Source organism: Manihot esculenta, chromosome 2 (assembly GCF_001659605.2).
Source record: "Manihot esculenta cultivar AM560-2 chromosome 2, M.esculenta_v8, whole genome shotgun sequence".
Taxonomy (NCBI): Eukaryota; Viridiplantae; Streptophyta; class Magnoliopsida; order Malpighiales; family Euphorbiaceae; genus Manihot; species Manihot esculenta.
The window spans coordinates 21,893,666-21,918,036 of record NC_035162.2 but is presented as its reverse complement, the minus strand read 5'-3'; the positions used below and the strand labels follow the sequence as shown (position 1 = coordinate 21,918,036).

Here is a 24,371-nt window from a genome sequence, read left to right as displayed (position 1 = left end):
CGATAAACTGTATGCGAAGTCGAAGATTTTACCTAACTCAATAAAAAGTAGTGGATGAATCAATTTGATGACAAAGTCTAAATCATTTCAAATCCGGAATTCCAAAATGGAAGTGCCTGTGGTCCATATATCACACCAAATTGCACTCCTTTCCATCTCTGTCTCTTCTATTTTCGTTTTCCAAAGTCCATTTTCTTTTACGTTCTTAACTTCTTATGTTTTTTATGACTTTTCATATGAAATTATATTAATTTAATTTTTAAATATTTTTTTCCTCTTAAAAGTCCTTCATTAGATAAACTATTTTTTCTTTTAAAAATATAGTTTTAAATTTTTTTTATTGATTCCTTCCATTTTTTTAAAAAAAGAATTATTATAAAGAATCTGAAAAGAGATATTAAGTTTCCATTAATAAATATAATTTTTTAAAAATTAATTTTATTTTATTGTAAATTTTAAAAATAAAATTAAGCATAGAAAAACTTTGAAAATAAAAAATCATTAGGTTTTACTTTTGTTTTTCAATTTTATATATTCTAATTTTAGAAGTCCTAATAAATTAAAAAATAATAAGTTTATGAGTTTTACAACTAGTAATTAACAAGAAAAAAAAATTGTGAGATGAGAAATTTATAAAATGCTTCAATCTCACTAATAATTAGTATTTTTTTTATACTCATATATTTTATAGTTATTCCATATCTTATGGAACATAATTAACCTCGTTTAGATTAAGATTTGGATGCAGAGATGTCTGAATTTTCTAATATGTAATTGGATGGGCCATTTAAATTGAAGTTGATTATGAAGTTTGGCCACTGAATGGTAATTTGGAAATTTTGAATAAATATGAGACCCCATTTGATGTCTCAAACTTATTTTTTATACTAATAATATTTTAGATTCATTCATAAAGTAAATTATTATTTAATTATTTTTTAAAATGGAAATGTTAAATTTTAATATGAAAATATTTTTAAATATATTTCATTAATATATTTATTGTATTTTTAAAAAAAAAGTAAATAAAATCATAATTAAAGTTTAGTCACGTAATGGTAATTAAGAAATTTTGAATGAATAATATATCACATTTTATATTGATTTATGAAATTAATAAATTATTGAGATGGTTATCTAAAAAGAAATATTTAATGCTTCCAGTAAATATAATATTATTATTTTAATTAAAAATTTTGAAAGAATATAATAAATTACTTATCTACCATTAACCTATATGAAAAATTGTCTTCAGAATGGTCTTGTCAATGGAACTGAAGAGATAATTCTTGGCCTCCAAATCCTTTAACCTCGTTTCTTCTAAGGTCTTCTTCTGAACTCGTGTTAGTACTTTTTCATCGGCTGGTTCTGTGTAATATTTTTGGACGACACTCTAGTACTTATTTGATCTAAGGAGATTTTCCATGATCAAATTCCAATGACCATAATCCCGTTAAACTTGGGAATGCATGCTCGTGCAAAGCTGTTAGTTTCAGTCATTGTCACACACTCACCTACACTCGCAGTGTTTGAGCACTACAGGCATCTTTATGGCTTTGATACCAAATTTGAAAGACTCTTAATCATACACACACATATCTGAAAAAAAATCTTTTATTTATTAAGCAACATCAGACTTTTATATCATTTACATGATAAGATTATTAGTAACAACCACTTATAATTCAATGGTGTTTGTTACGGACTAATTTAAAACTAACTCTATCTACTTAACTTCTAATTATTAGGAGTTTATTAGCAAAACACTAATAATTTTAAAATAGTCAGACCCAAGGTTGACTTGGAAAAACGTGTATCAAGCAACCGCAATGACGTGGAATGTACATGACCAGTATTATTTCTAACCTAATCACTATTTTTTATCATTGGATACCTCCCTGTGGTTGAGCTTTCTGCACTGGCTGATCCTTTTGCCGTTGCCGTTGCCGTTGCTGTTGCTGTGTGTAAAGAGATGGAAGAGTTCCTGCTTGCTAGCTAGCTACTCATCCCATGCCTGCTGATCATTCTCATCAAAATCACCGCTCCAAAGGACTCTACATGTTGCAGATCTTGGTTTGTTCTTCAGATCTAGGTTCATTATTATTATTATTTTTAATTTTATTAGTTATAAGTTAATTTTTAATTATTTTTTATTTACTTGCCCTCCTTTTATTTCTTCTTTCTTTCTTTTTTTTTTTTTTAATTTTAACTCGTTTTTTATGTTTTTTTGGCTTAATTATTTGTGTTCCAGCTCTTGGTTATTCCAGTAACAAAGTGAGAAAATTGAGATTCTCATTGTCATTTCAGTACATTTTCTGGTAAAATTACTTTCTCGCTCCAAATAATTTATCATTTTTGTTTACTTCCATTGATATAGTCTCACTCAATTGATATTTTTTTTGTATTATAGGATGAATTTGGATGTCTTTGCATGATTTTTTTTTCTAGGTAATTCATGCAGATATATATGTGCTTTTCTTTATTTTTTTTTCAAATTTTTCTGTTTGATAATTTAAATTTTAATTAACATTTCTTAATTAAAATTTTTATTTTATATAAATAATATACCATAACAAAGATGAGATACTATATATTTTTAATGTGCAATTAATAATACTTTATCATATTTATTATAATACTTATAAAATTTAGAATTTACTAAAAATCTTATTTGAAAAATATATATAATCAAATTAAATTAAAATAATCCCCTTATCCTAAAAGAAATAACCAAAATATTTTATAGTTTTTTTATTGATTCTTGTCCTGCACTACTTGTTTTTAGAGGTATTTAAAAAATTATTTAAATAAAAAATAATTATTCATCTATAATTTATATCTACATTTAAATGTAGGAAAGAGGGGAATATTAAGTTTATCAAAAATACCCCTACTTTATATTATGATTATAAATTTATTTTCATTTAAAATTTTTAATTTAATTAAAAATTATATTAATATTTTATTCAAATTAAAAATATGAGTGACCTCACACTATCATTATTTCAAAATATATATATCTTTTACAAAAGCAGTTAATAACACTTTCAGAAATTATGAATTTAAAAGACTATTACAATAAATTATATAAATATATACAATATATTAAGAAACAGCATACCATGTAAAATAACTTATTTTCTTATTTTTTTATTAATTAAATTTATTATTTTTATTTACCATTATATTGATAATTGTCATATATTGTATGATCTTTATAAAAATAAAAATAATAATAATAATAATAATAATAATAATAATAATAATAATAATAATAATAATAATAATGTAAAATAAGAGAGAATCATTATTTAAACACACATTCAATCAAGTTGCATAATCTAAACTTGACCACGCGGTTGGCAAGGTTAGAATTAGGTTTCTCTAAGTCTTAATGCAGTTAACAGTTGTTCGATACTAAAAGCCCCAAAGACGTTCCTTGGCAACTTGTTAACTAGTGTTTGATTAGCGAACGTTTTCTAATCAAACTAGAACTAAGGAGGAATTTGGATTGTGAGAAGCATCTTCCACATCCTAAACTAATTTATTGAGATAAATAGAAGTGTTAAAGAATCAATGATCAATTCTAAACAATCTGAAATAGATCTATACTTCAACTAGAAACTTTTCTCTTATTGATTTACTCATCTTTAAATTATTTGCTTTCTATTGTTAATTAGCTTTAGTACATCTTCAAAACAAAACCCCCTTTTTTATTTTTGCTATTTATTTACCTAGTCATTATTAGGAGAATTTTTGGTGTCAATTCTCTGTGGTTCGACCCTATTACCACTATCTACAAGTTTATTGTTTATTGTTTAATAGGTTTATTTTTAACGGCTTCGACAACCACTTATCATAGGTGCTTTATCAATAAAACAGAAAACAGAACACGCGAGTACGTGCATAACAGAAAATGGTGCGAACAAGCTTACTTTCATCATTTCTCCCCCGTAAGCTTGTTCTTCACATCTTCGATCCCGATCATCATGCTCAGCTCGTCGATCTTGTCCCGAGACAATGGCTTTGTCAAAATGTCAGCCAGTTGTTCTTCAGTCTTGACATATTCGACTTCGACTTCTCCTCTTTGAACACAATTCCGAATAAAATGAAACTTAATGTCTATATGCTTACTTCTGTTATGATAAACGGGATTCTTTGTGAGCGCGATTGCAGATTTATTGTCTACTCTTAACACGAACTTGTTTGTCTTCCAACCGATCAGCTCATGTAATAGTCTACTAATCCAAGTGCCTTGACAAGTCCCTGTTATTGCAGCAATATACTCGGCTTCACATGAAGATAAGGCTACGACTTTCTGCTTCTGTGACATCCAGGTGACTGGGCTTTGGCCGAGAAAATAGATTACCCCTGTCGTACTTTTCCAATCATCTACGTCTCCGGCTAAGTTACTATCACTATAGCCTACCAGCTTGAACTCCTCTTCAACTTTATTGTAATTGCAACCATGATGCAAAGTGCCTTTTACATAGCGTAATATCTGTTTTACAGCTGCTAGATGTTTCGTTGTTGGGGCTTCCATGAAGCGACTTACCATCCCAACTGAGTATGCGAGATCGGGACGGGTGTTCACCAAGTACCTTAAACTTTCGATTGCACTTCTGTAAAGTGTTGCATCTACTAGAGGACTTCCGTCTGATTTGCTCAATTTTACCCGTGTATCCATTGGAACCCAACACGGCTTACACTCAGCCATGCCAAGCTTCTCGAGTATCTTCTCTGCATACCCTGTCTGGTTAAGGGTGATACTATATGGCCTATGCTTGACTTCTATTCCCAGATAATAGCTTAGCTTTCCCAGATCACTCATCTCGAAGTTCTCTCTCATCTTGGCTTTGAAATCCTCCATTGCTCTCAGCTTTGAACCCATGATTATCAGATTATCTACGTACACTCCCACAATCTGCACTTCATCTCCTTTGTGTTTCTTGTAGACTGCATGTTCGATCACACATCTTTGAAGCCCTAGTTCACGGAGACATTTGTCTAGCTTTATATTCCATGCACGAGGCACCTGTTTAAGACCATACAGGGCCTTCCGTAGCTTCAGAACCTTTTTCTCTTTCCCTTGTTCAATGAATCCGTCGGGTTGTGTCATGTAAACCTCTTCTTCTATCTCACCATTCAAGAATGCAGATTTGACATCCATATGATGCACTATCCAGCCTTTTTGAGCGGCTACAGCAAGTAAGACTCTCACAGTCTCCAGTCTGGCTACGGGAGCAAAGACTTCTTCAAAGTCTATGCCTTGTTTCTGCACATACCCCTTTGCAACTAGTCTTGCTTTATACTTAATGATCTCCCCTTCCGGATTCTTCTTTATTTTGAAAATCTATTTCAGACCAATAGCTCTCTGGTCCTTTAGGAGTTCTGCTAGTTCCCATGTTCCGTTTCTCCGGATAGCCTCCATTTCTTCTATCATTGCTTGTCGCCAATGTTCACTGCAGGCAGCTTCATGATAAGATGTTGGTTCTTCAATTGACATGAGGTAAAGACCGTAGTCTTGGTCGACCTCCACTGTGTTGTCATAAATTTCTTGAAGAGTCCTGAACCTCCTTGGTCCCTCCGAGCTGCTTTCTCCTGTCTCTGAATAATCTAGACTTGACCCAACTATAGGTGATAAGGAAACCGGCGTCAGTTCCTGACTTCGAAAGTTTTTGTCTTCTTGTATTTGTGCTTCCTTGTATGTGATGACAAATGGTCCTTCTGTTGAGGAGTTTGATGTCGTCTGGCCTCGCCATTTCCACTTCTCTTCTTCCTGAAACACAACATCCCGACTTACCACAATTCGGTTAGAATTTGGATTCAATAATCGATATGCTTTGGACCCTGGCTCATATCCCAATAAGACCAGCTTCATGCTCCTATCATCTAATTTTCTCAAGTGAGGAGCTGTGTTCTTGGCATATGCAATGCAACAAAAAACACGCATATGATGAACACTTGGGAGTCTTCCATGCCACGCTTGATACGGAGTCATGCCTTGGACACTTTTTGTGGGTGATCTGTTCAATATGTATACTGCAGTATGTGCAGCTTCTCCCCAGTATGTAGTTGGCACCCCGAAGCTATTTAATAGACACCTCATCATTTCCACTACGATTTGGTTTCTCCGCTCTACTACACCATTTTGCTGTGGGGAGTAAGGTGCAGTGAGCTGGCGTTTGATGCCATGTAACTTGCAGTACTCTTCGAACTCATTCGATGCAAACTCACCTCCTCTGTCTGTTCTAAACATTTTGAGCTTACATTCGGACTGGACTTCGATCTGAGCTTTCACTTTCTTGAAAGCATTAAAAGCTTCATCTTTACTTCTAAGCATTTCAATCCACATATAACAACTGTAGTCATCCACAAGCAAAAGAAAATACCTGTTTCCTCCGCATGTGGTAGGTGATATCAGCCCACACAGATCACCATGCATGAGTCCCAGAGGTTTAGTTGCTTGATACTCTCCTGCTTTCGGGAAACTTGTGCGATGCTGCTTGCTGATCACACAAGATTCACAAACGTACTTCACTGTTTCTATCTCCGGTAAACCTTTCACCAAGCTTTCTTGTGCAAGCTTGCGTAAAGCTTGATAGTTCAAGTGCCCAAAGCGTGCATGCCATAAGCAAGAATTTTCTGACAACTTTGTCAAGTGGCACTCCGATTTAGCTTGTATCATCTTCATTGTATACAGATGATTTTCAGATCTCTGCACCTTGGCTATCAATCTATCCTTTGCATCATATACTCTGAGAATTCCTCCATTCACCACCACTTTTGCTCCTGATTCATCGAGTTGACGAAGGCTTATAATATTAGATCTTAATCAAGGAATGTAGTACACATTTGTTAGTTTAAAATGATCTCCATTCTTGCACTGAAACACTAAAGTGCCTCGACCTTCTACCTTGACGACGGAACCATCACCAAACTTGACATTCCCTTTGATTGTTTCATCGAGTTCGGTTAAGGCCTGCTTGTTGCCGGTCATATGGTTGCTTGCCCCCGTATCATAGTACCACATGGTTCCTTTTGTTTCTACACCTTCAAAGTCATGCATCTGTTCTTCATTCAGCATTAGCACTTTTCCTTTCTCTTCACCAATGTGAATCAGCTCACTGGTTTCTAGCATCAACAACGTCGACTCCTCTTCGAATTGCTCCACTAAATGTGCCTCATTTTTTTCCTTTCTTTCAGCTTTGCAATCAGATTGAAAATGGCCATATTCATTCCAATTGTAACACCTAACTTTTTTAATGTCGAACTTCTGACGGTGTTGTCCTTCGTCATCCTGACCTCAACCTGTTCCAGGAGGGCCACGACCCCTGCCGCGACCACCTCCTCTACCTCTGCCGCGTCCTCTACCACGCCCACTTCCGCGTCCTCGACCTCTACTTATGTCCTGGGGACGCTTCTCATTAGTTTTTAAGGACTTAGCTCGTGATTTCCACTCTCCTTTAGTGAGTAGCACGTGTTCGTCTATTCTGGAGTTGTAGCTCTGCAACCTCTCCTCGTGAGCTTTGAGAGAACCGGTTACTTCTTCAATCGTCTTTACAGACATATTCCTGAATTCTTCTATGGTTGAGGCAATCTGAAGATACTTAGGGGACACTGATCGCAACATTTTCTTTACTACATAAGTTTCATTAACCACTTCTCCAAGTGCTCGGAGCTTGTTGACAACAGTTGAGATTTTTCCTGTGAAATCATCGACAGACTCATCATTTTCCATTCTCATGCTTTCGAGCTCCCATCTAAGAGCTTATGCTCGTACTTCTTTGACCCTCTCTGCACCGAGGTTCATAACCTTGAGAGCATCCCATGCCTCTTTAGCTGATTTCTTTACCCCCAATTGTAACAGGGTATCTTCGGTGATACCTTGAAAGATTGCCGCTAATGCAATCCGGTCTGAACGAGGATCAACAGGATCTTCCGACTCAACGACATCCCATACACCTTGAGCTTGCATATAGACTTACATCTTGATTTCCCAAGCCACATAATTTGTCTTTGTTAGGAGCGGATATTGTAGAGAGACACCCCCTTCTCTTACGGGCGCTCTCACCACGGTTTCTACCGTCTGACCAGTTTCTGCTGTCTGACCACCATTGCCGCCATTGCCACTACGGACAGTACTGGACGATGATGATTCGTGCCGAGGCATGTATTTGGGCATAAATAAGGTCCTAGGCTCTGATACCAAGTGTAGGCTGAGAGGTTGATCTCCTGTAACCTCTTAGTCTGCTCTCCCGAAAGCAAGTGAACACAGGAGCCGAGCTCCGACCTCCTGTGACTCTGCAACAAATCAGACGAGTTCCGACCTACTGTAATTCTGCAGCAGACCTTGCTGAGTTTCGACCTGCTGTAGTTCTGCAGCAGACCTTGCCGAGCTCTCTGACCTGCTGTAATTCTGCAGCAGATCATCTTTAACGAGTGTGAGCACTCTTCTTCTCTTGTGCAAACACAATAGCCGGACTGCCGAGCTCCAGCAATTCTCTCAAAACAAACTTACGAGCATGTGCAAAATTTTTCTGTGCAAAGTGTAACCTCCTTCTTTTACAATTAGCTGATCACATTGTTTCAGCTTTTTATTCTTATTTATACTGAATCAAATCAACCATTACAAACTGAAAATGAAACTTACTCCGATCTTGAAGCCACATCCCGTAAGATTCGAATTACAGAACACATGGGCAACAGACTCTTAACAAATTGAAAAACATGTAGAAACACGTGGATACGTGCTTTATCAATAAAACAGAAAATAGAACACGCGAGTACGTGCTTAACAGAAAATGGTGCAAACAAGCTTACTTTCATCAAAGTTTTGGTGTGAAAGAGCGTCTTATTTTTATCCCTTCATTGAATCCAATCCGCTTTAGATTTTTGGTACCAGATGATCTCCTCTCGAAGCATGATGATATCTAACTCTCGCCAAAGATGAAGCTCAAGTTTTTGAAGGGCATCAGAGAATCTCACTTCTTGTGTATGTTGGATTCCATTAATGCTGGCAAAGAGCAGGCCTTTTTGTCGAAACACATTCCTAAAGGTACTCATGTTCCAATATTTCAACGTAGCAATGAGATTGCCGAGATTATTCATAACCGACTCATTAGGGATCCAATTATTTTTCAGTAGGGAGTGGAAATCATTATGAGTCATTTAGATAACCTGAAATCCAAACGTCGTTTAGTACCTAAAGCAGGCAAAAAACTTTGAAACTTAATGAGAAGAGGTCTACGATCACTTTGAATTCAGGGGAGGTGAAAAACACAGGCTTCTGGGTACCTTAACTGCCATTGTTCATTACAAATAGCTCTGTCCTACCATTGCAGCAGAGTACCTTTTTGCTAAGTAAACGTGGGACTCCTATAACCCAAATCAATAAGATGAGAGTTGTAACACCAGTTAGCAAAATCTCAAGAAATCCTTATCCTGTGGGATGAGCCACCCCTTCTTTCTTTAGACTTTAGAAGAGATTTGAAATCACTGGCTAAAAGCCAAGGCCCATTCATAAGCAAGAGAAGTGACTGTAGATTTGTCCAAAGAAGCTTCCTTGAATGAGCCACTAGACTCCAATACACAGCTATTAGATACATGAGAAATGTATTGTTCTAAAAAATAATCATATACACAAAATTTCCGTTATTGAGAATAATCTGAATATCCCAATTTCCTATCCACAACAGCCATATACCCCCAGAGAAACCCTAAGCTTCAACTCTGTGGGAATAAGGGAAACCCGTTTTTTCTATAAACGTATTTGCTTTATCGCCACTGATTCATGGTTCCAGCAACACGACTAGATCCGACCAATATTTCTCCATAAATAATCTGAAAGCATTAAAGAAAGGAGAGTTTCCTGCTCCTTGGCAGTTCCATATAAATATGGACATATTAAAGATGTAAGCGAAGAGAGAACGAAAACCAATGAAACCAAACCTCAGTCCCGTAGGTGAAGATCCATTAATGGCTCCTTCTCAAAATCACTACAAATGTTGACCAGATCCATATATTCGTTGTCACCATTTTGGTCTTCTCCCATTTCCTCATCCATGGCTAGCTTAGTGGAGATGGATGGAAAAGCTTCCTACATAAGAGCCCATCACTAGAGAGCAAGCTTGGCATGGAGGAAAAAGGAATCGAATAGGAGCTAAGGCCTGCGTCTGGCGGTCTGTTGTGTGCAATAATGTTCTTATTTTTAATCGATGTCCTACTCTTATGGCTTTGGGTAAGGGCCTCTTTATTTACAGTTTTCATCGAGGGCTCAATAATAATGACAGAATGATTCCTAGGGTCTAAGGAAGTCTTCATGTAAGAGATATTTGCATGCGGATTCTACATGGGATTTGTTGTACGTGGGGAATCTGCCAGTGTGTTGGTTTGAAGGAGCATATCTTTTCCTGGGATCTCCACCTTATCCTTTTTGCTTCGATTGTGCCCCTACCCGAGGTATGTCTGCCTATTTAGCAGATTTGACCTTTCTTTTTTCGCGGGTATCCATTGTAGGGATAGGCTTAATACTAGCCACAAATAGGGCGTCAACTGATTGATTCTCATAAGCCAGAGTTTTCATCTCAACATCTTCTCTTAAGGAATCAAATCGAGATCCATTGCCAGCTTGATTGATGCTCTTCGAAACTTTCTAGTTTGCACTTTCCTTCCACTGCTAGTCACAACAATCCATTCCCCAGAGGCGATTTTCAGGATCAGAGGAGTCTACTCTTTTGCATTTGAGCTTTTAGGTTTCTTAGAGCAACCTTCTTTGAAAGCACAAGTAGGTATAGAATGTCCTATCCATTAACATTGGAAACAGATCTGAGGTAGGTTTTCATACCCAATCAACTGAACCCTACCCCTAATATCCACTTTAGAGAAAAGCAGCTTGGTGAGATTCATCGACACAGCCATTCTCCCATAATTTCCTTTTAAAGCCACAAAGGTAGTTTCGTCGATTTTAACAAGCTTACCAACTGACAAACTAATTCTGTGGATCATTTTCTCATTATAAAGATGCAGGGTAAGACAGATAATCTGATCCAAACCACTGCAGATTCCATAACATTGGATGAAGCATCAAAGGAGGGATGCCATGATTGAATCTATAAGTAGCTTCCTAGCATCACCCAAGGTCCCTTTACAAGGGCTCTGCAGTACCCCTCATCATCAGAATAGTTGGCTAGAAAAGAAGTCGTTGCCTATATCAAGGAGATTGAACTTCATCATATTCCAAAGCTTCTTGAGACCTGTCTCAAGGGCTTTGAAGTCCACCTTTCAACGATTCATGATCCATATATGCAAACGATCCATGATCCATATATGCAATTCCTATAACTTTGTTTTTGAAAGACACATCAAATTCCACAAAAGGGATGTGATCCCTATGCTTCACCTTTTTTGTGGCGCGATTAGAGTAAGGATTGGAATCATCTAGGTCCTTTCAATTGGGAGAGCGAGGAAAGTCATATTCATTTTTTTTTATCTAATTTTAATTTTAATAAACTATTAATTTTGCTCAACTATAATTTTTCATAAAATTTAAAGTAAAAATTAAAAAATTGGCCTTATATTCTATTTGTTCCCTTTTGGATACTTGTTTTGGGACGACAACTCCTCTTCCCTCTTTTATATATACTAATTTTATTTACGTGCAACACATTTTTTTACTCGTTTTAATTTTTTATATATTTTTATTTTTTATTCTTAAAATATTTTTATTTTTTAAAAAATATATTATTTTTTAATAGTTATTAATTTAGTATTTAATTGTTATAATTTAAAATTTTAATTAATGACTAAATTTTATATTAGCTAAAGATTAAAAAATTTAATTTTATAAAATATATAAATATTTTAATCGTGTGATTTATAAATAAGAACTATATAGTTAGTTTTAACAAAATAAGGAGCTATTAATAATTTACCTTAAATAAAAAAATTACAAATATATGAAAATAGGAAAAAAAATATTTGTTATAAAAATTGAATTTATAACTCTTACATTTTATATAAAGATATAAATTTAATTATATCAATAATTAATATATTTTCTATATAATTTTATTATTAATTTAATATTTATAAGATAAATAAATATTAATCAAATTAATTTTTTAAATAATTTAATATTTTTATAAACATATACTTCTAACTTATCATCGAAGTTAAAAAGTAGGGACGCCAACAGGTAGATTACTTATAAAAATTATCATGTCGAACTCAATTAATATTTTTAATATTTGAATTTATTTTATTTTATATATTTTAATTAATAAATTATATAAAAAATATTTTTAATTAATAATTTTTTAAAAAAAAGTTATATTTCAAAAAAATTATAATCTATTTTTAAATAAAAATATATAAAAGAAAAATTCTAAATTATATTAAAATATATATTTATATTAAAATAATTATTTATATAAATAAATTTGGACGTGAATACTTAACAAATAAAATTAGAAAAATAATATTTTTCACAAATAAAAAAGAATGAACTTAAATTAATTATTTGATAATTAATTTATTTATGTATGCTTTATTTTAAAAATTTAAAAATCAAACCGAATATAATCGGAATTGCTAGTTTAAACTAATCGATTCTAGTTTGATTTTGATTTTAATTCAAAAAAGGGATTGGCTTTACTCTGGTTTCGAATTTGACTAGTCTGGTTCTTGTCTATTTCGTAGTCCAAATTAAGAGAGAGTATTCGATCGGTTTGGATCCATATCAAACAAAATTTAAAAGACTAAAAAATTGAATCATCTTAAATTACTGAATCATAATCGAATCAAATCAAACTAATAAATAATGATTCGGTTCGGTTTGATAAAAAGTGAAATTTGCAATCATATGCAATCAAGATTTCCAATAGTAAAATTACTGCAAGACAATATCATAATTTTAAATAAAAATCAAATTACGATGACAGACTCTATTTCAATATTTAAGCTTACCAAAGAAACAACGATATAAGTTAAAGGTTTTTGATAAATTTTTAATTGTTTACTTAAAATCTTAATAATATTTTTTGATTTATGGAAGACATTAAGTTATCGATAAAAAATAATTAACACTTAATTATAATTAAAGGAGATCAAATTAAGCAGAAATAAAATATGTAATCTTTACATTTGCTAACCCATGTTAAAAGGGACCTCTCTCTTCTAGTTTAAACTCTCTTTACATGTTAGTTGTTATGCTTTCGTTGTTATACTTTTTGAGAACTTAAAGTGTTTTTCTTTAGCAAAAAAGTTGTTTATCAATTTTTATGAAGAAAAAAAAAAAAACTGCGGAGAAAGAATTGAGAAAAAGAAAATATATTATGATTGAAAAGGTGAAAGAAATAAAGCATTACCAAATAGACGAAATCCATCAAGCAACTATTAAAGACAATCAATCTAATTAGATAAAACCTTAAATTTCTTCTTTAAGACATGATAATTATAAACTTTCAAATTTTGACAGTATTAAAGACATTAGCAAAAATGACACATTTGCGGTTAGGGGAGCAATGAGCAATGGTGACTTGACAATTATGGACCATAAATAAAAATCTCGATGGTTATTGAGATTGAGGATGACAACTGATCGGTTATTGGTGAAAGTAATGAGAGAATTGGCATTTGTAGAGGAAATTGAGATTTTTAAAGGAAATGAATATTTGATTGAGAATGGAAATGATGTTTAGAGAGAAATCTATTACTTGATAACTATGGTTTAGAGAGGAAGAGTTTTGCCATGGGAAAGAGGAAATGGAGATTGATTAAGAATGGAATTATGTTATACAGAAAGGCGAATATGTAATGAGTAAAGATGAGTAACAGGGTATAACAAAAATAGATGTTTTGAATTAATTGTTCATTATCGATAAGTTAGGGACTTTAATAGATAAAAAATTTATTAGGGGTTTAAATAAACGAAAAAAAATTTAGATAATTTTTTTTCGTCGTTGAAATGGAGATTAAGTAAAATCTGAGATCTCTCAGATTTACTCATATGTATATATATAGTTTGTGAATTTATGTTCAATTCTCAATCAAATTGAGATACAAATTACAACCTCGATATCATTTGAATTTATCAAAGAAACAATAAAAATCAAACAATCCAATTCCAAGTAATAATTAAAAATGCAAAATATATAGTGCATATCACATGCTTTAGGATCATAGATTTTGAATTTTTCATCAAGAATTTTTCAACAAAATAAAACGCAAGTTTTAAAGAAATATTACATATATATACTACATGTATTTTACTAATTTCATTTTGGTTTTATTTTTCGATTTTTAACTAAAAAAAATATTAAACTGAAAATTTAAAATTCTATGAGATACTAATTGAACCACACTAATTTAATTATAGAATTAAATTTAACTGATTTAGTTCGATTTGATTTTTCAATTTAGTACTGAGAAGTGCTCAGTCCTAAACCAAATCGAACTACAATTAGGGCATATTTGTGGTTTATGCACAACTAAATATGCAATATGTAAGCAACCAACCTAGCAAATACGCGATTAATCTTCAACTCAATTACCAGTAAGTAAGATATCACAATTTAAATTAGGAAAATTAAGGAGTTGATTCTTCAATTTAATTCAAAACTATCTCAAGTAATAAATTTCAACACAAGATACATTAAACTATAAAAGTGCTGAAATTTAAAGGGAATAGGGATAAGAAAATATAAAAAAAGTTGGCTTTCTTCTCATTAACTCTTTTTTAAAAATTAATTTCAGTCGCTGGTAATTATTAATTTGGAGATCAATGATATTCTTGATATTTGCTATTATTTAACTAGTGTTTATTTTATTGGTTATTTGTTGCTTTTAATGTTCAAATTCAATGAAAATAAAATGTTTTTAAACGATTGGCTCATTTTTTTTGCAGATTAGTGTACGCATACTTCTCTTTGCAAATCTATTAGCAATCCATCCTTGGATTTTGTAAGATTTTAATATACCTATTGTTTAATTTAAACTGTGTTTTACTTTTCTTGTCGTGCAATTATATTAATTCTAGGACTTGGTTATTGTAGAAATATAACAAGAGAAATGGAGATTCTCCTTCCCATTGCTGGTGAAATTGCTAAAAACTTGGTGGCTCCTATTTGGCGACCCATTTATTATCTGATTTACTACAAACATAACATCGAGAATTTGAAAGAGGAGCTTCAGAAACTGGATGACAAGAGAACTGAGGTGGGGCTACGTGTGAATAACGCCAAAAGCAACTTGCAGGTGGTTGTTGGTTCTGTAATTCGTTGGCAAGAGAAAGCAGATGGCATTGATAGGAGGAGTAAAGAATTTCTTCAAAATGAAATGAACGTGAACAAGTGTTTGAACCGTTCTTCCTTGAGTAGAAAAGCTAAGAAGATGACAGAAAATATGCTTGCTTTGCTCGAAGAAGCGAGGAATTTTGGTGAAATAGCCTATCCTGATCCTTGTCAAAAGATAGAATTATGGTTCAGTGATGAACGCATCAAGAATTTTAAATCAAGGGAATCAATTCTAAATGACATCTTGATGGCCTTAAAGAATGACGATCTTCGTGTGATTGGGATTTGCGGAATGAGTGGTATCGGTAAAACCACTATGGTAAAGCAGCTTATGAAAAACATGGAAACAAAGAAATTGTTTGACGAGTTTGCAATGGTAGCCGTGTCTGATACTCCTGACTTCAGAAAGATCCAAGATGAAATTGCATCTTGCTTGGGATTGGAACTCAAGAATGATGAAAGTGAGGTGGTAAGAGCAAGCAAACTGCATCAGAGGCTTACCAACTGTGATAAGAGGATCCTTCTAATATTGGATGATGTTTGGAAGGAGGATGGTTTAGGAGAAATTGGAGTTCCTCTAGGTTGCAGGAGCAATGGATGCAAAATTGTGTTGACTTCACGAAATGAATTTGTGTGCTCTAGTTTGGGAAGTCAAAGAAATTTCCTAATGAAAGTTCTGAATGATGAAGAAGCTCTCGTTCTTTTCAAAGAGACAACAGGCGACTCAATTGGCCATGGTTTACTCGACACGGTGAAGGAAATTGTAAATGAATGTGAAGGCTTACCAATTGCCATTGTAACTCTTTCCAAGGCATTAAAAAACAAAAGCAAACACATTTGGAATGATGTGCTTCGACAATTAAAGAATTCTAAGCTGGAAGATATCTCAGGAATGAAGACAAAGGTGTTTTCTGCAATTGAATTAAGTTACAATTATTTGGAAGATGAAGAGGCCAAGTCATGCTTTTTGCTTTGTAGCTTGTTCCCTGAAGATTTCAATATTCTGGTTGAAGATTTGCTTGAATTTGGAATGGGCCTAAGGCTGTTTAAACGTGTTGAATATGTGCATGAAGGAAGAGATAGGATCTATAAGCTTATTGATATGCTCAAAGGGTCAAATTTGTTGCTTGAAGGTGATGACAAATGGAAAGAGTCTGTCAAAATGCATGACCTTGTCCGTGATGTAGCCATATCACTTGCCTCCAGAAATAAGCAGTGGCACACATTACAAAGTCAAGCTAGAATAAATGAGTGGCAATATGGTGATGGGTACAATAATAGCACTGCAATTTCACTTCTGTGTGAAGACATCAAAAAACTTAAAGATCATTTAAAGTGTTCGAACCTTGAACTCTTACAGCTTTGGAATGATTGTCAGAATGATTGTCAGTTACAAAGCCTTCCAATCAACGTGTTAGAAAGGATGAAAGGACTCAAAGTTCTATCTATAGCCTCCCGTATCCCATCACTGCCACAATCAATTGATGTCTTGAAGAATCTTCAAACCTTATGCCTTTGGAATGATAGGCTAAACGAGATGCATACAATTGGAGATCTCGTGAAACTGGAAATACTTGAAGTTCGTAGTTATCGTTTAGAAGAGCTGCCAGCAGAAATAGGAAATCTGAAAAATCTAAGGTTGCTAAACCTGCGCTGGGTCGAGAACCTTAGATACATTCCACCAGATGTATTAGTAGGGTTGTCCAAACTAGAAGAGTTGTATCTGCCACATAGATATATGATGAAATGGGAATGGAAGGAAGACGAAGAGAAAACCAATGCAAGCCTCAGCGAGCTAGAGACTCATCATATAACTGCATTGCATATTACTGTAGTAAATGCCTACATTTCACCTAAAGATTCAGTCTTTAGAAACTTAATAAGATTCCACATTTTTGTAGGCGACTCAGAGGTTCATATTGTTCACAAAGATTCAGAGAATGTGTTGCATCTTAAAGGAGATGCGAGTGATATTAAAGGGAGTGGGATATGTGTTTTGTTGAGGAAAGTTGAAGTCTTGTATTTGGAAGAAGTGAAAAATTTGAAGAAAATTCTGAATGAGATAGAAGATAATAGTTATGCGGATTTGAAGCGGGATGAATGTGTTGGTGCACTAGTGAGAATTCCAGAGTCTCCAAAAAGTCCCCTCCCATACTTGAGCAATTTAAGAAAAGTAGAAATATATGGATGTGAAGAGTTGAAGTACTTTATTCCACTATCCATGGCTAGAGAGTTGAGGCAAATTCACAGCATGATTGTAGTGTCGTGCGAAAAGATGGAGGGAATTTTCTACAGAAACAAAGTGAATGATGAAATTGAGTCGCCACTTACAACTCTCTGCTTGAATAACCTTCCAAACTTCATTGGATTTATCTACAAGGTAAGCTTTTATATTTTTTATAATTAAAGAAAATTTTAGTTTAAATATGAAGACCATTTTATAATTTTACTTGTTTTTAAAATTTTAGTAATTATTTTTATTACTTAAAAAAATATTTCATTATTTGAAATATCTATGAGTAATCCTTTGAAGAAAACATCGTATATTTATAATTTGTTTTTATCACTAATATGACGTGGCGACAAATTAATGAGGAAAGTTTTTCTTGTGAAGCCATTAATCCCTTCATTTTTTTAAATTTTTTAAAAGCTCTATTTGTTTTAAAAAATAATTTTTAAAACAATATTTTTCATTTTTTAAAAAAATTTAGTTAAAAAAATATTTTTCTAATAAAAAAAATAAACCAAGAAAATAATTTTTACTTTTGAAAAAATAAAATCATTTTTCACATCTTAAAATATTTATCAAGGCATTTATATATAAATTTATTAATAAATTTTATTTTTTAAATTAAAATTAAATAACAAAAATAAGTATTTCATTAATCTATTTCAAAAAAAAAGTATTTCATTAAAAAAATTTAAAAAAACATTTTTCATAAAAAATATTTTTTAAATACAAATTATTTTTTACATATAAATAAAACCTTAATTTCAAATTTAAATCGAATCAGTATATATGTCTCCATCTACATGAAAAATACATAATTTACCTTATTATTATTTCATAAAACTCAAGTGACACCTTATAAATTTACTCAAAATTGCACTCACAAACTTAGTTTGATAGTAAATGTATCTGAATAAATCTGAAATATTTTAAGTTATACTTCTCCAATTTCTAAATTTCCATTTCAAAAAAAAAATAAAATAAAATATACCCAAAATTATCTGCCCATTGCTGATATATGTTATTTTTCTATAATTATTTTCATCCATACCTTCTATGTTTGCTAATTGTTTTCATTTTATACAGAAGAAATTGAGTTTTAATTTTTGTTCCAATGGCTAATATATATATATATATATATATATATATATATTCGTGTTTGACAGGATATAGAAGAGTCGAGTGCATCTGAAATGAACAATAGGATACAAATTGTTCAATCTAAGACTGAACCAATGGAAAAGATTTCTATATTATTTTCTTCTCTTTGGGTAAGACTATCAAAGTTGCAAAAGCTTACCTTGTATAATTGTGGTTTAGTAAAAGCACTGTTTCCTTCTTCTGTTGCCCAGCAATTTGTGCAGCTTAAAGAATTAAATATCTCAGCATGTTGTAAGATGGAATATATAGTTGCAGAAGCAAAAGAAGAAGAAAAAAACAAGGGCATAAACAAAATAGCATTTCCTAATCTAACTGAGCTTGGTCTTAATGATCTACCAGAGCTGGTGGCTTTCTTTGCAGACAATGATTTTTCTTTTGAGTTGTACTCATTAGTAGATTTGAATATATGGTCTTGTCCTAAACTGAAGACACATTATTGTGAAACTCCAGACTCATCAACTTTGAACAAAAGTTACGATCAAAGTGAGCTCAAAGTCATGTTCCCAACAAGCTCAATTGCTCAACGCTTACTAAGAAGAGGAAAGCCAAAAGATGTTTCCAAGAAAAAGGTATGTACTCATTGAATTTCATAACGTAATGCCATTGAAATTGTTGAAATTTACCTTAGGGTTTGGGAGTTAGAAGCATTACACCTACAATAGCAATGAATGAATTAGATGATCTCCCTAATAAATTTGGCAGGATATGGAGATGGAGCAGCCAAGCACATCTCAAATGAAAAGTGGACCAATGGAAATGATTTCTACATTATTTTTTCTACCAAGTTCACCATTATTAAATTTGCGAGAGCTTCATATCTGTCACTGTGATTTTCAAGAAGCAGCCTTTCCTCTCTCTGTAGCTCAACAATTGGTGCAGCTTAAAGACTTAACCATTTTGTCATGTGAGAAGATGGAATACATTGTTGCAAAAGATAAGGGAAGAAGCAAAATAGTATTGTTTCCTAGCCTAACTTATCTTGACCTTTCATATCTGCCAAATTTGATGGGTTTTTGCAAAGATAATAATGTTTCTCTTGAGTGGTCTTTGTTAGAACAATTAACGATTTTTGGATGTCAGAAAATGAAGATATTTTGCGTTTCAGTTCCAAAATCATCAAAGTTGAGTACGAGTGCTGAGGTTGATCACCTTAATACTACCTTTTGTGCCACATTGATACCACGAAAAAGGAAAAAGCAAGATAATAATTTCAGCAAAGAGGTATGCCTTTTAAGATAAATTATAATTATTTGAAATGGATAAATGTCAATTTAAATTTAGTATTTATTTAATTTCTTAATTTTCATTTATTAAAATTTTCAAATTAGTTATATATTTTATTTTTATTTAAAAATTTCATATTTTTATAGTTAAATAAAAAAAATCACATTTTCTGAATACTATGATATTATAACTATTTTATGCGACACATGATATATTTTCAAAATTTATATTTTATAAAAATTTATTCAATATCTATCAGTATGATTATTTTTCTGCTATATTGGATATAAAAATATTTACACAAATTTATATTTATATATATTTTTTTAAAATAAAGGTAAAATATTAAGATTTAGTACTGAACATAAATATTTTTATTTAATCATGTCTATTAAATTCATTCATATTTTTTATTAGTTTATTATTTTTCCTTCTTAATAATTAAAAATTTGTGAAAAATAACTTCAAATCAAATTAATGTATTTTAATTTTTATTAACATATATTAAAATAACAAAATGATGTTTTTAAATTAATTTTAACAGTATTTTATTTTTAATTTTTAAAACTTATGTACATAATTTTTAATATTATTAAGCATGGAATATGAGCACAAATATTGAATACAACTTTTGATAGATTAACTTATTGATACTCAATAATATTGAAAATCATGCATGTAACTTTTAAGAATTAAAAAAAATAATAAAATTTTTTAAATATATTATTTTGTTATTTTAGCATTAGTTAATAAAAATTTAAAATGTGTGGAATTCAATTTAAAACTTATTTTCTATAATGTTTTAATTATTGAAGAGAAAAATATTATAATTGATGAAAAAGTACACAATTGACTTTAATAATGACAAAAAATGATATTATCAAAATAAAAATATTTATTTCAAATGTCCATATTTTAATTTTATAATATAAGTTATCGTTAATTTTTTTAAATTCAATTAGTTTATTAGTTAAAACTGTAACTAATATTAAAATTTTAGTTTTATTATTAAAAAAAATATGTGTTTATGTTGTTTTATAAAGAAAATTTATCAATCTCATTTCTGATTTATAAAAGTGAATAGTATTATTAAATAATGTTTTGTATTTCTATAAAATATACATGTTGTTCAGAGATTTAACCTGATATTAAGTACATAGTAAATCTGAGAGATTTCGGTTCTGCTCCACAATTTGACAGGTTTCATTAATAAAGAATCAGGGGGATCCATCTGTTAGCAATATTGATGAAAGTTGTGCATTTCCATCCAAATTGATTCAACAGTTGCAAAATGTGAAAGACCTTAAGATTGAGGGTATTGATTCAGTGGAAGTAATATTTTCATTTGAAGGGCTGATTAATGGAGGGCTCAATTCAGTGGAAGACATACGGTTAGTTAGTTTACCAAATTTGAAGCACGTTTGGTTCAAGATTCCACCAGAAATCACAGCCTTCCAAAACCTGCGAAAGTTGATTATACAAGATTGTGATAATTTAATAAACCTTTTCTCAATTTGCTCGGCCAAACTTTTACGAAAGCTACAATCAATAGAGATTAGAAGGTGCAAGAGGATGGAGGAAATTATTGGAAAAGAGGATGAAGAAATTAGCACGCAAAAAATTGAGTTCCCTCAACTAAGGTCTCTGACATTTGAGGATTTACCCAACCTCAACAGTTTCTGCAATAGGATTTATGCTCTTGAATTTCCATTTCTAGAAAGATTGGAGTTTCGGAAATGTAAAAGGATGGAGACATTCTCCTATGGATCATTAAGCATGCCAAAGCTAGAGAGGGTTATGATTGAGGGCAGCGATTCAGTGGAAGTAATATTTTCATTTGAAGGGCTGATTAATGGAGTGCTCAATTCAGTGGAAGAGATATGCTTAGTTAATTTACCAAATTTGAAGCACGTTTGGTTCAAGATTCCACCAGAAGTCACAGCCTTCCAAAACCTGCGAGAGTTGATTGTAATAGATTGTGATAATTTAATAAACCTTTTCTCAATTTGCTCGGCCAAACTTGTAGGAAATCTACAATCAATAGAGATTAGAAGGTGCAACAGGATGGAGGAAATTATTGGAAAAGAGGATGAAGAAATTAGCACGCAAAAAATTGTGTTCCCTCAACTAAGGTCTCTGACACTTGAGGATTTACCCAACCTCAACAGTTTCTGCAATAGGATTTATGCTCTTGAATTGCCATTTCTAGAAACATTGAAGTTTTTGAACTGGAAAAGGATGGAGACATTCTTCTATGGATCATTAAGCATGCCAAAGCTAGAGAAGGTTATGATAAATAGAAGGTTGCATCAATTAATGGGATCTGATCCAAACCTTAATGCAAAAATGAGTGAGTTGTTAAAGATGAATCAATAAGAGGTATGATTCATTTCCTAATGCCTTTATTTAGAATGGTAAATTTTTAGAGAATTCAAGTGAATTAATTTTTTTTTTAAATTTTTGTGTTTAGAAAAATTAAGAATATAAGAATTTTTTAAAATTTTTGTGAGAATTGATTTTGAATTAAAAATTAAGCATTGCTTTTCTTTAGTTATCATATGTCTTTTGAAATTGTGAATTTAGTTTTGATTGGTGAATAACCCACACTTGCATAATCTCAAGAATATCTTATAAATAATTAAATATGATAAATAATTTATTTGTTACACAAGAACTTGATGCCACTGACAATGGTGATTTTGATTATTTCAAATTTCAGGAAGAAGGAGAAGCTGAGTTTGAGTCGTGAAGAGGAAAGTGATGAAGCTGCTTTTAATGGAGAATAGCATTGGGATCAAGGTGTTCAATGAAGATAGAATATTTAGGATTTTTTTTTTCTCGAGTCTTGAAGTTGAAAAAAATAAACAATTTCCTTCTCTCATGATTTCTCATCAACAAAATTTCATGAGTCTTAAAATTCTAAGGCAGGTGTTAAATAACTTTACTGTTATTAAAGACATATGAAAGATTTGTTCATGTTATTGTCATGCTATGTTTAGTTCTTTTCCTTAGTTTTTCAATGGGACGATAGACAACTTTATCCATAGTTCATATGGATTGTCTATCATCAGTAAGGTGACTTCTTTGTCTTATTTTATTATTTTGTGGTTGTTAGTTGTAGAGTGCGTGAAATTGTTTGGTTCGGTTTTTTTATATTTTTAAATTTCTATTCTGATAATATTTTTACTGTTTATGAATAAAAAAAGTAAATTATATTTTAATCTCTAAATTTTAACATAATTAATAAATTGATTTCTGTATTCTTAAAATCAAATATTTAAATCCCTATATAATTATTCCGTTTAAATTGGAGAACTTTCTCTCCATAATTCCATTAGTCAAATGTTCAAAAGATAATAAACATTTCAAATAACTAAAATATCATCATAAACACTTAAATCCTTTTCAATATAAGTGAGAATTTTATATTATATAAATTATACTTTGATCCTTAAATTTTAGCATAATTGATAGATTACTCTTTATATTTTTAAAACTAAATCTTTAAATCCCTCTATATTTAATTAATTTAAAATTACAGTTATTTTATCCATTATAAGCATTAGTTCAAAGCTAGTGTATGATCAAATTTTTCCAGAAAGTACAATTTTTTCCTAAAATACTCTTTATAAAAATTTATAATTTACTTAAAAGTTGGTAACACGTAAAAATAACTGAAATTGTAAGTATTTTATAAAAATTATAAAATTATAAGTATTGAAGTATTTTAATGAATGGAAATTGAAGATAAAAAAGTATTAAAAATTAGTTGAATGAGATATTATAGATAAAAGTTAATAAAAACTTAAGTATTCTTTCAAATAAAAAATGAAGGATCAAAATGTATAAATTATAATAAATGAGGATAGACTGACCATAAAGGGATTTAAGAGTACGATTTTTAAAATACAAGGACCGATTCATTAATGTTAGAGTGTGAACATAATCTATATATAATAATAGGAGATTATATAATCATAGGTTAATTAATTGATAGAGAATTCTTAAGAGTTGGATTATTAAGGCCTTGTAATCTGTATATATACACACTTACTTCAATTAGAATATACACTAAAATTGCCCAATTATTTCTTATTTTATTATATGGTATCAGAGTCTCTCCCGTAGAGATTTGAATTTTTCCTTTTCTGTTATATTTGGAGAATTAGGGCTCCTATTCTTTTAGGTTACAAATATAGGGTTATTTATTTTTCACTCACCTCGAAGTCCCCTTATCAGATCTATGGTCCATTTACCGTTTGAGTGTTGAGTGGAGGTATTTTTGGTTTGGATCGCATTCTAGTATAAGAGTATAGAGTTTTGGTTGAAATGGTTTTTGATAATAAGACTCATATTGTTAAAATTATCCTAATGCCTTCAGTAGCGACTAAAACAGGTAAAACTTGTCTTATTTCCTCTTCGTATAAATGGGGCATTGATTCTGGTGCCACAGATCACATGAC

The 24,371-nt window shown here is 31.5% G+C and overlaps 1 protein-coding gene across 5 annotated transcripts; it reads left to right on the top strand.

Annotated features, from left to right (window-relative positions):
- The first annotated feature begins 1,864 nt into the window (after positions 1-1,864).
- Positions 1,865-22,994, top strand: LOC110608565 (probable disease resistance protein At4g27220). Of its 5 annotated transcripts, XM_043951004.1 has the most exons (9): positions 1,865-2,092; positions 2,252-2,318; positions 14,906-14,961; positions 15,054-17,673; positions 18,690-19,253; positions 19,387-19,905; positions 21,109-21,702; positions 22,195-22,287; positions 22,628-22,994. In XM_043951004.1, exons 4-8 carry the CDS (start codon positions 15,070-15,072, stop codon positions 22,282-22,284), a joined length of 4,371 nt encoding a protein of 1,456 aa, XP_043806939.1. In that variant the 5' UTR covers positions 1,865-2,092; positions 2,252-2,318; positions 14,906-14,961; positions 15,054-15,069; the 3' UTR covers positions 22,285-22,287; positions 22,628-22,994. The 5 variants fall into 5 exon arrangements, with proteins under 5 accessions (XP_043806939.1, XP_043806927.1, XP_043806938.1 ...); XM_043950992.1 differs by having other exon boundaries at positions 1,865-2,073; positions 21,109-22,287; XM_043951003.1 differs by having other exon boundaries at positions 1,865-2,073; positions 15,038-17,673; positions 21,109-22,287.
- Positions 22,995-24,371: the final 1,377 nt, after the last annotated feature.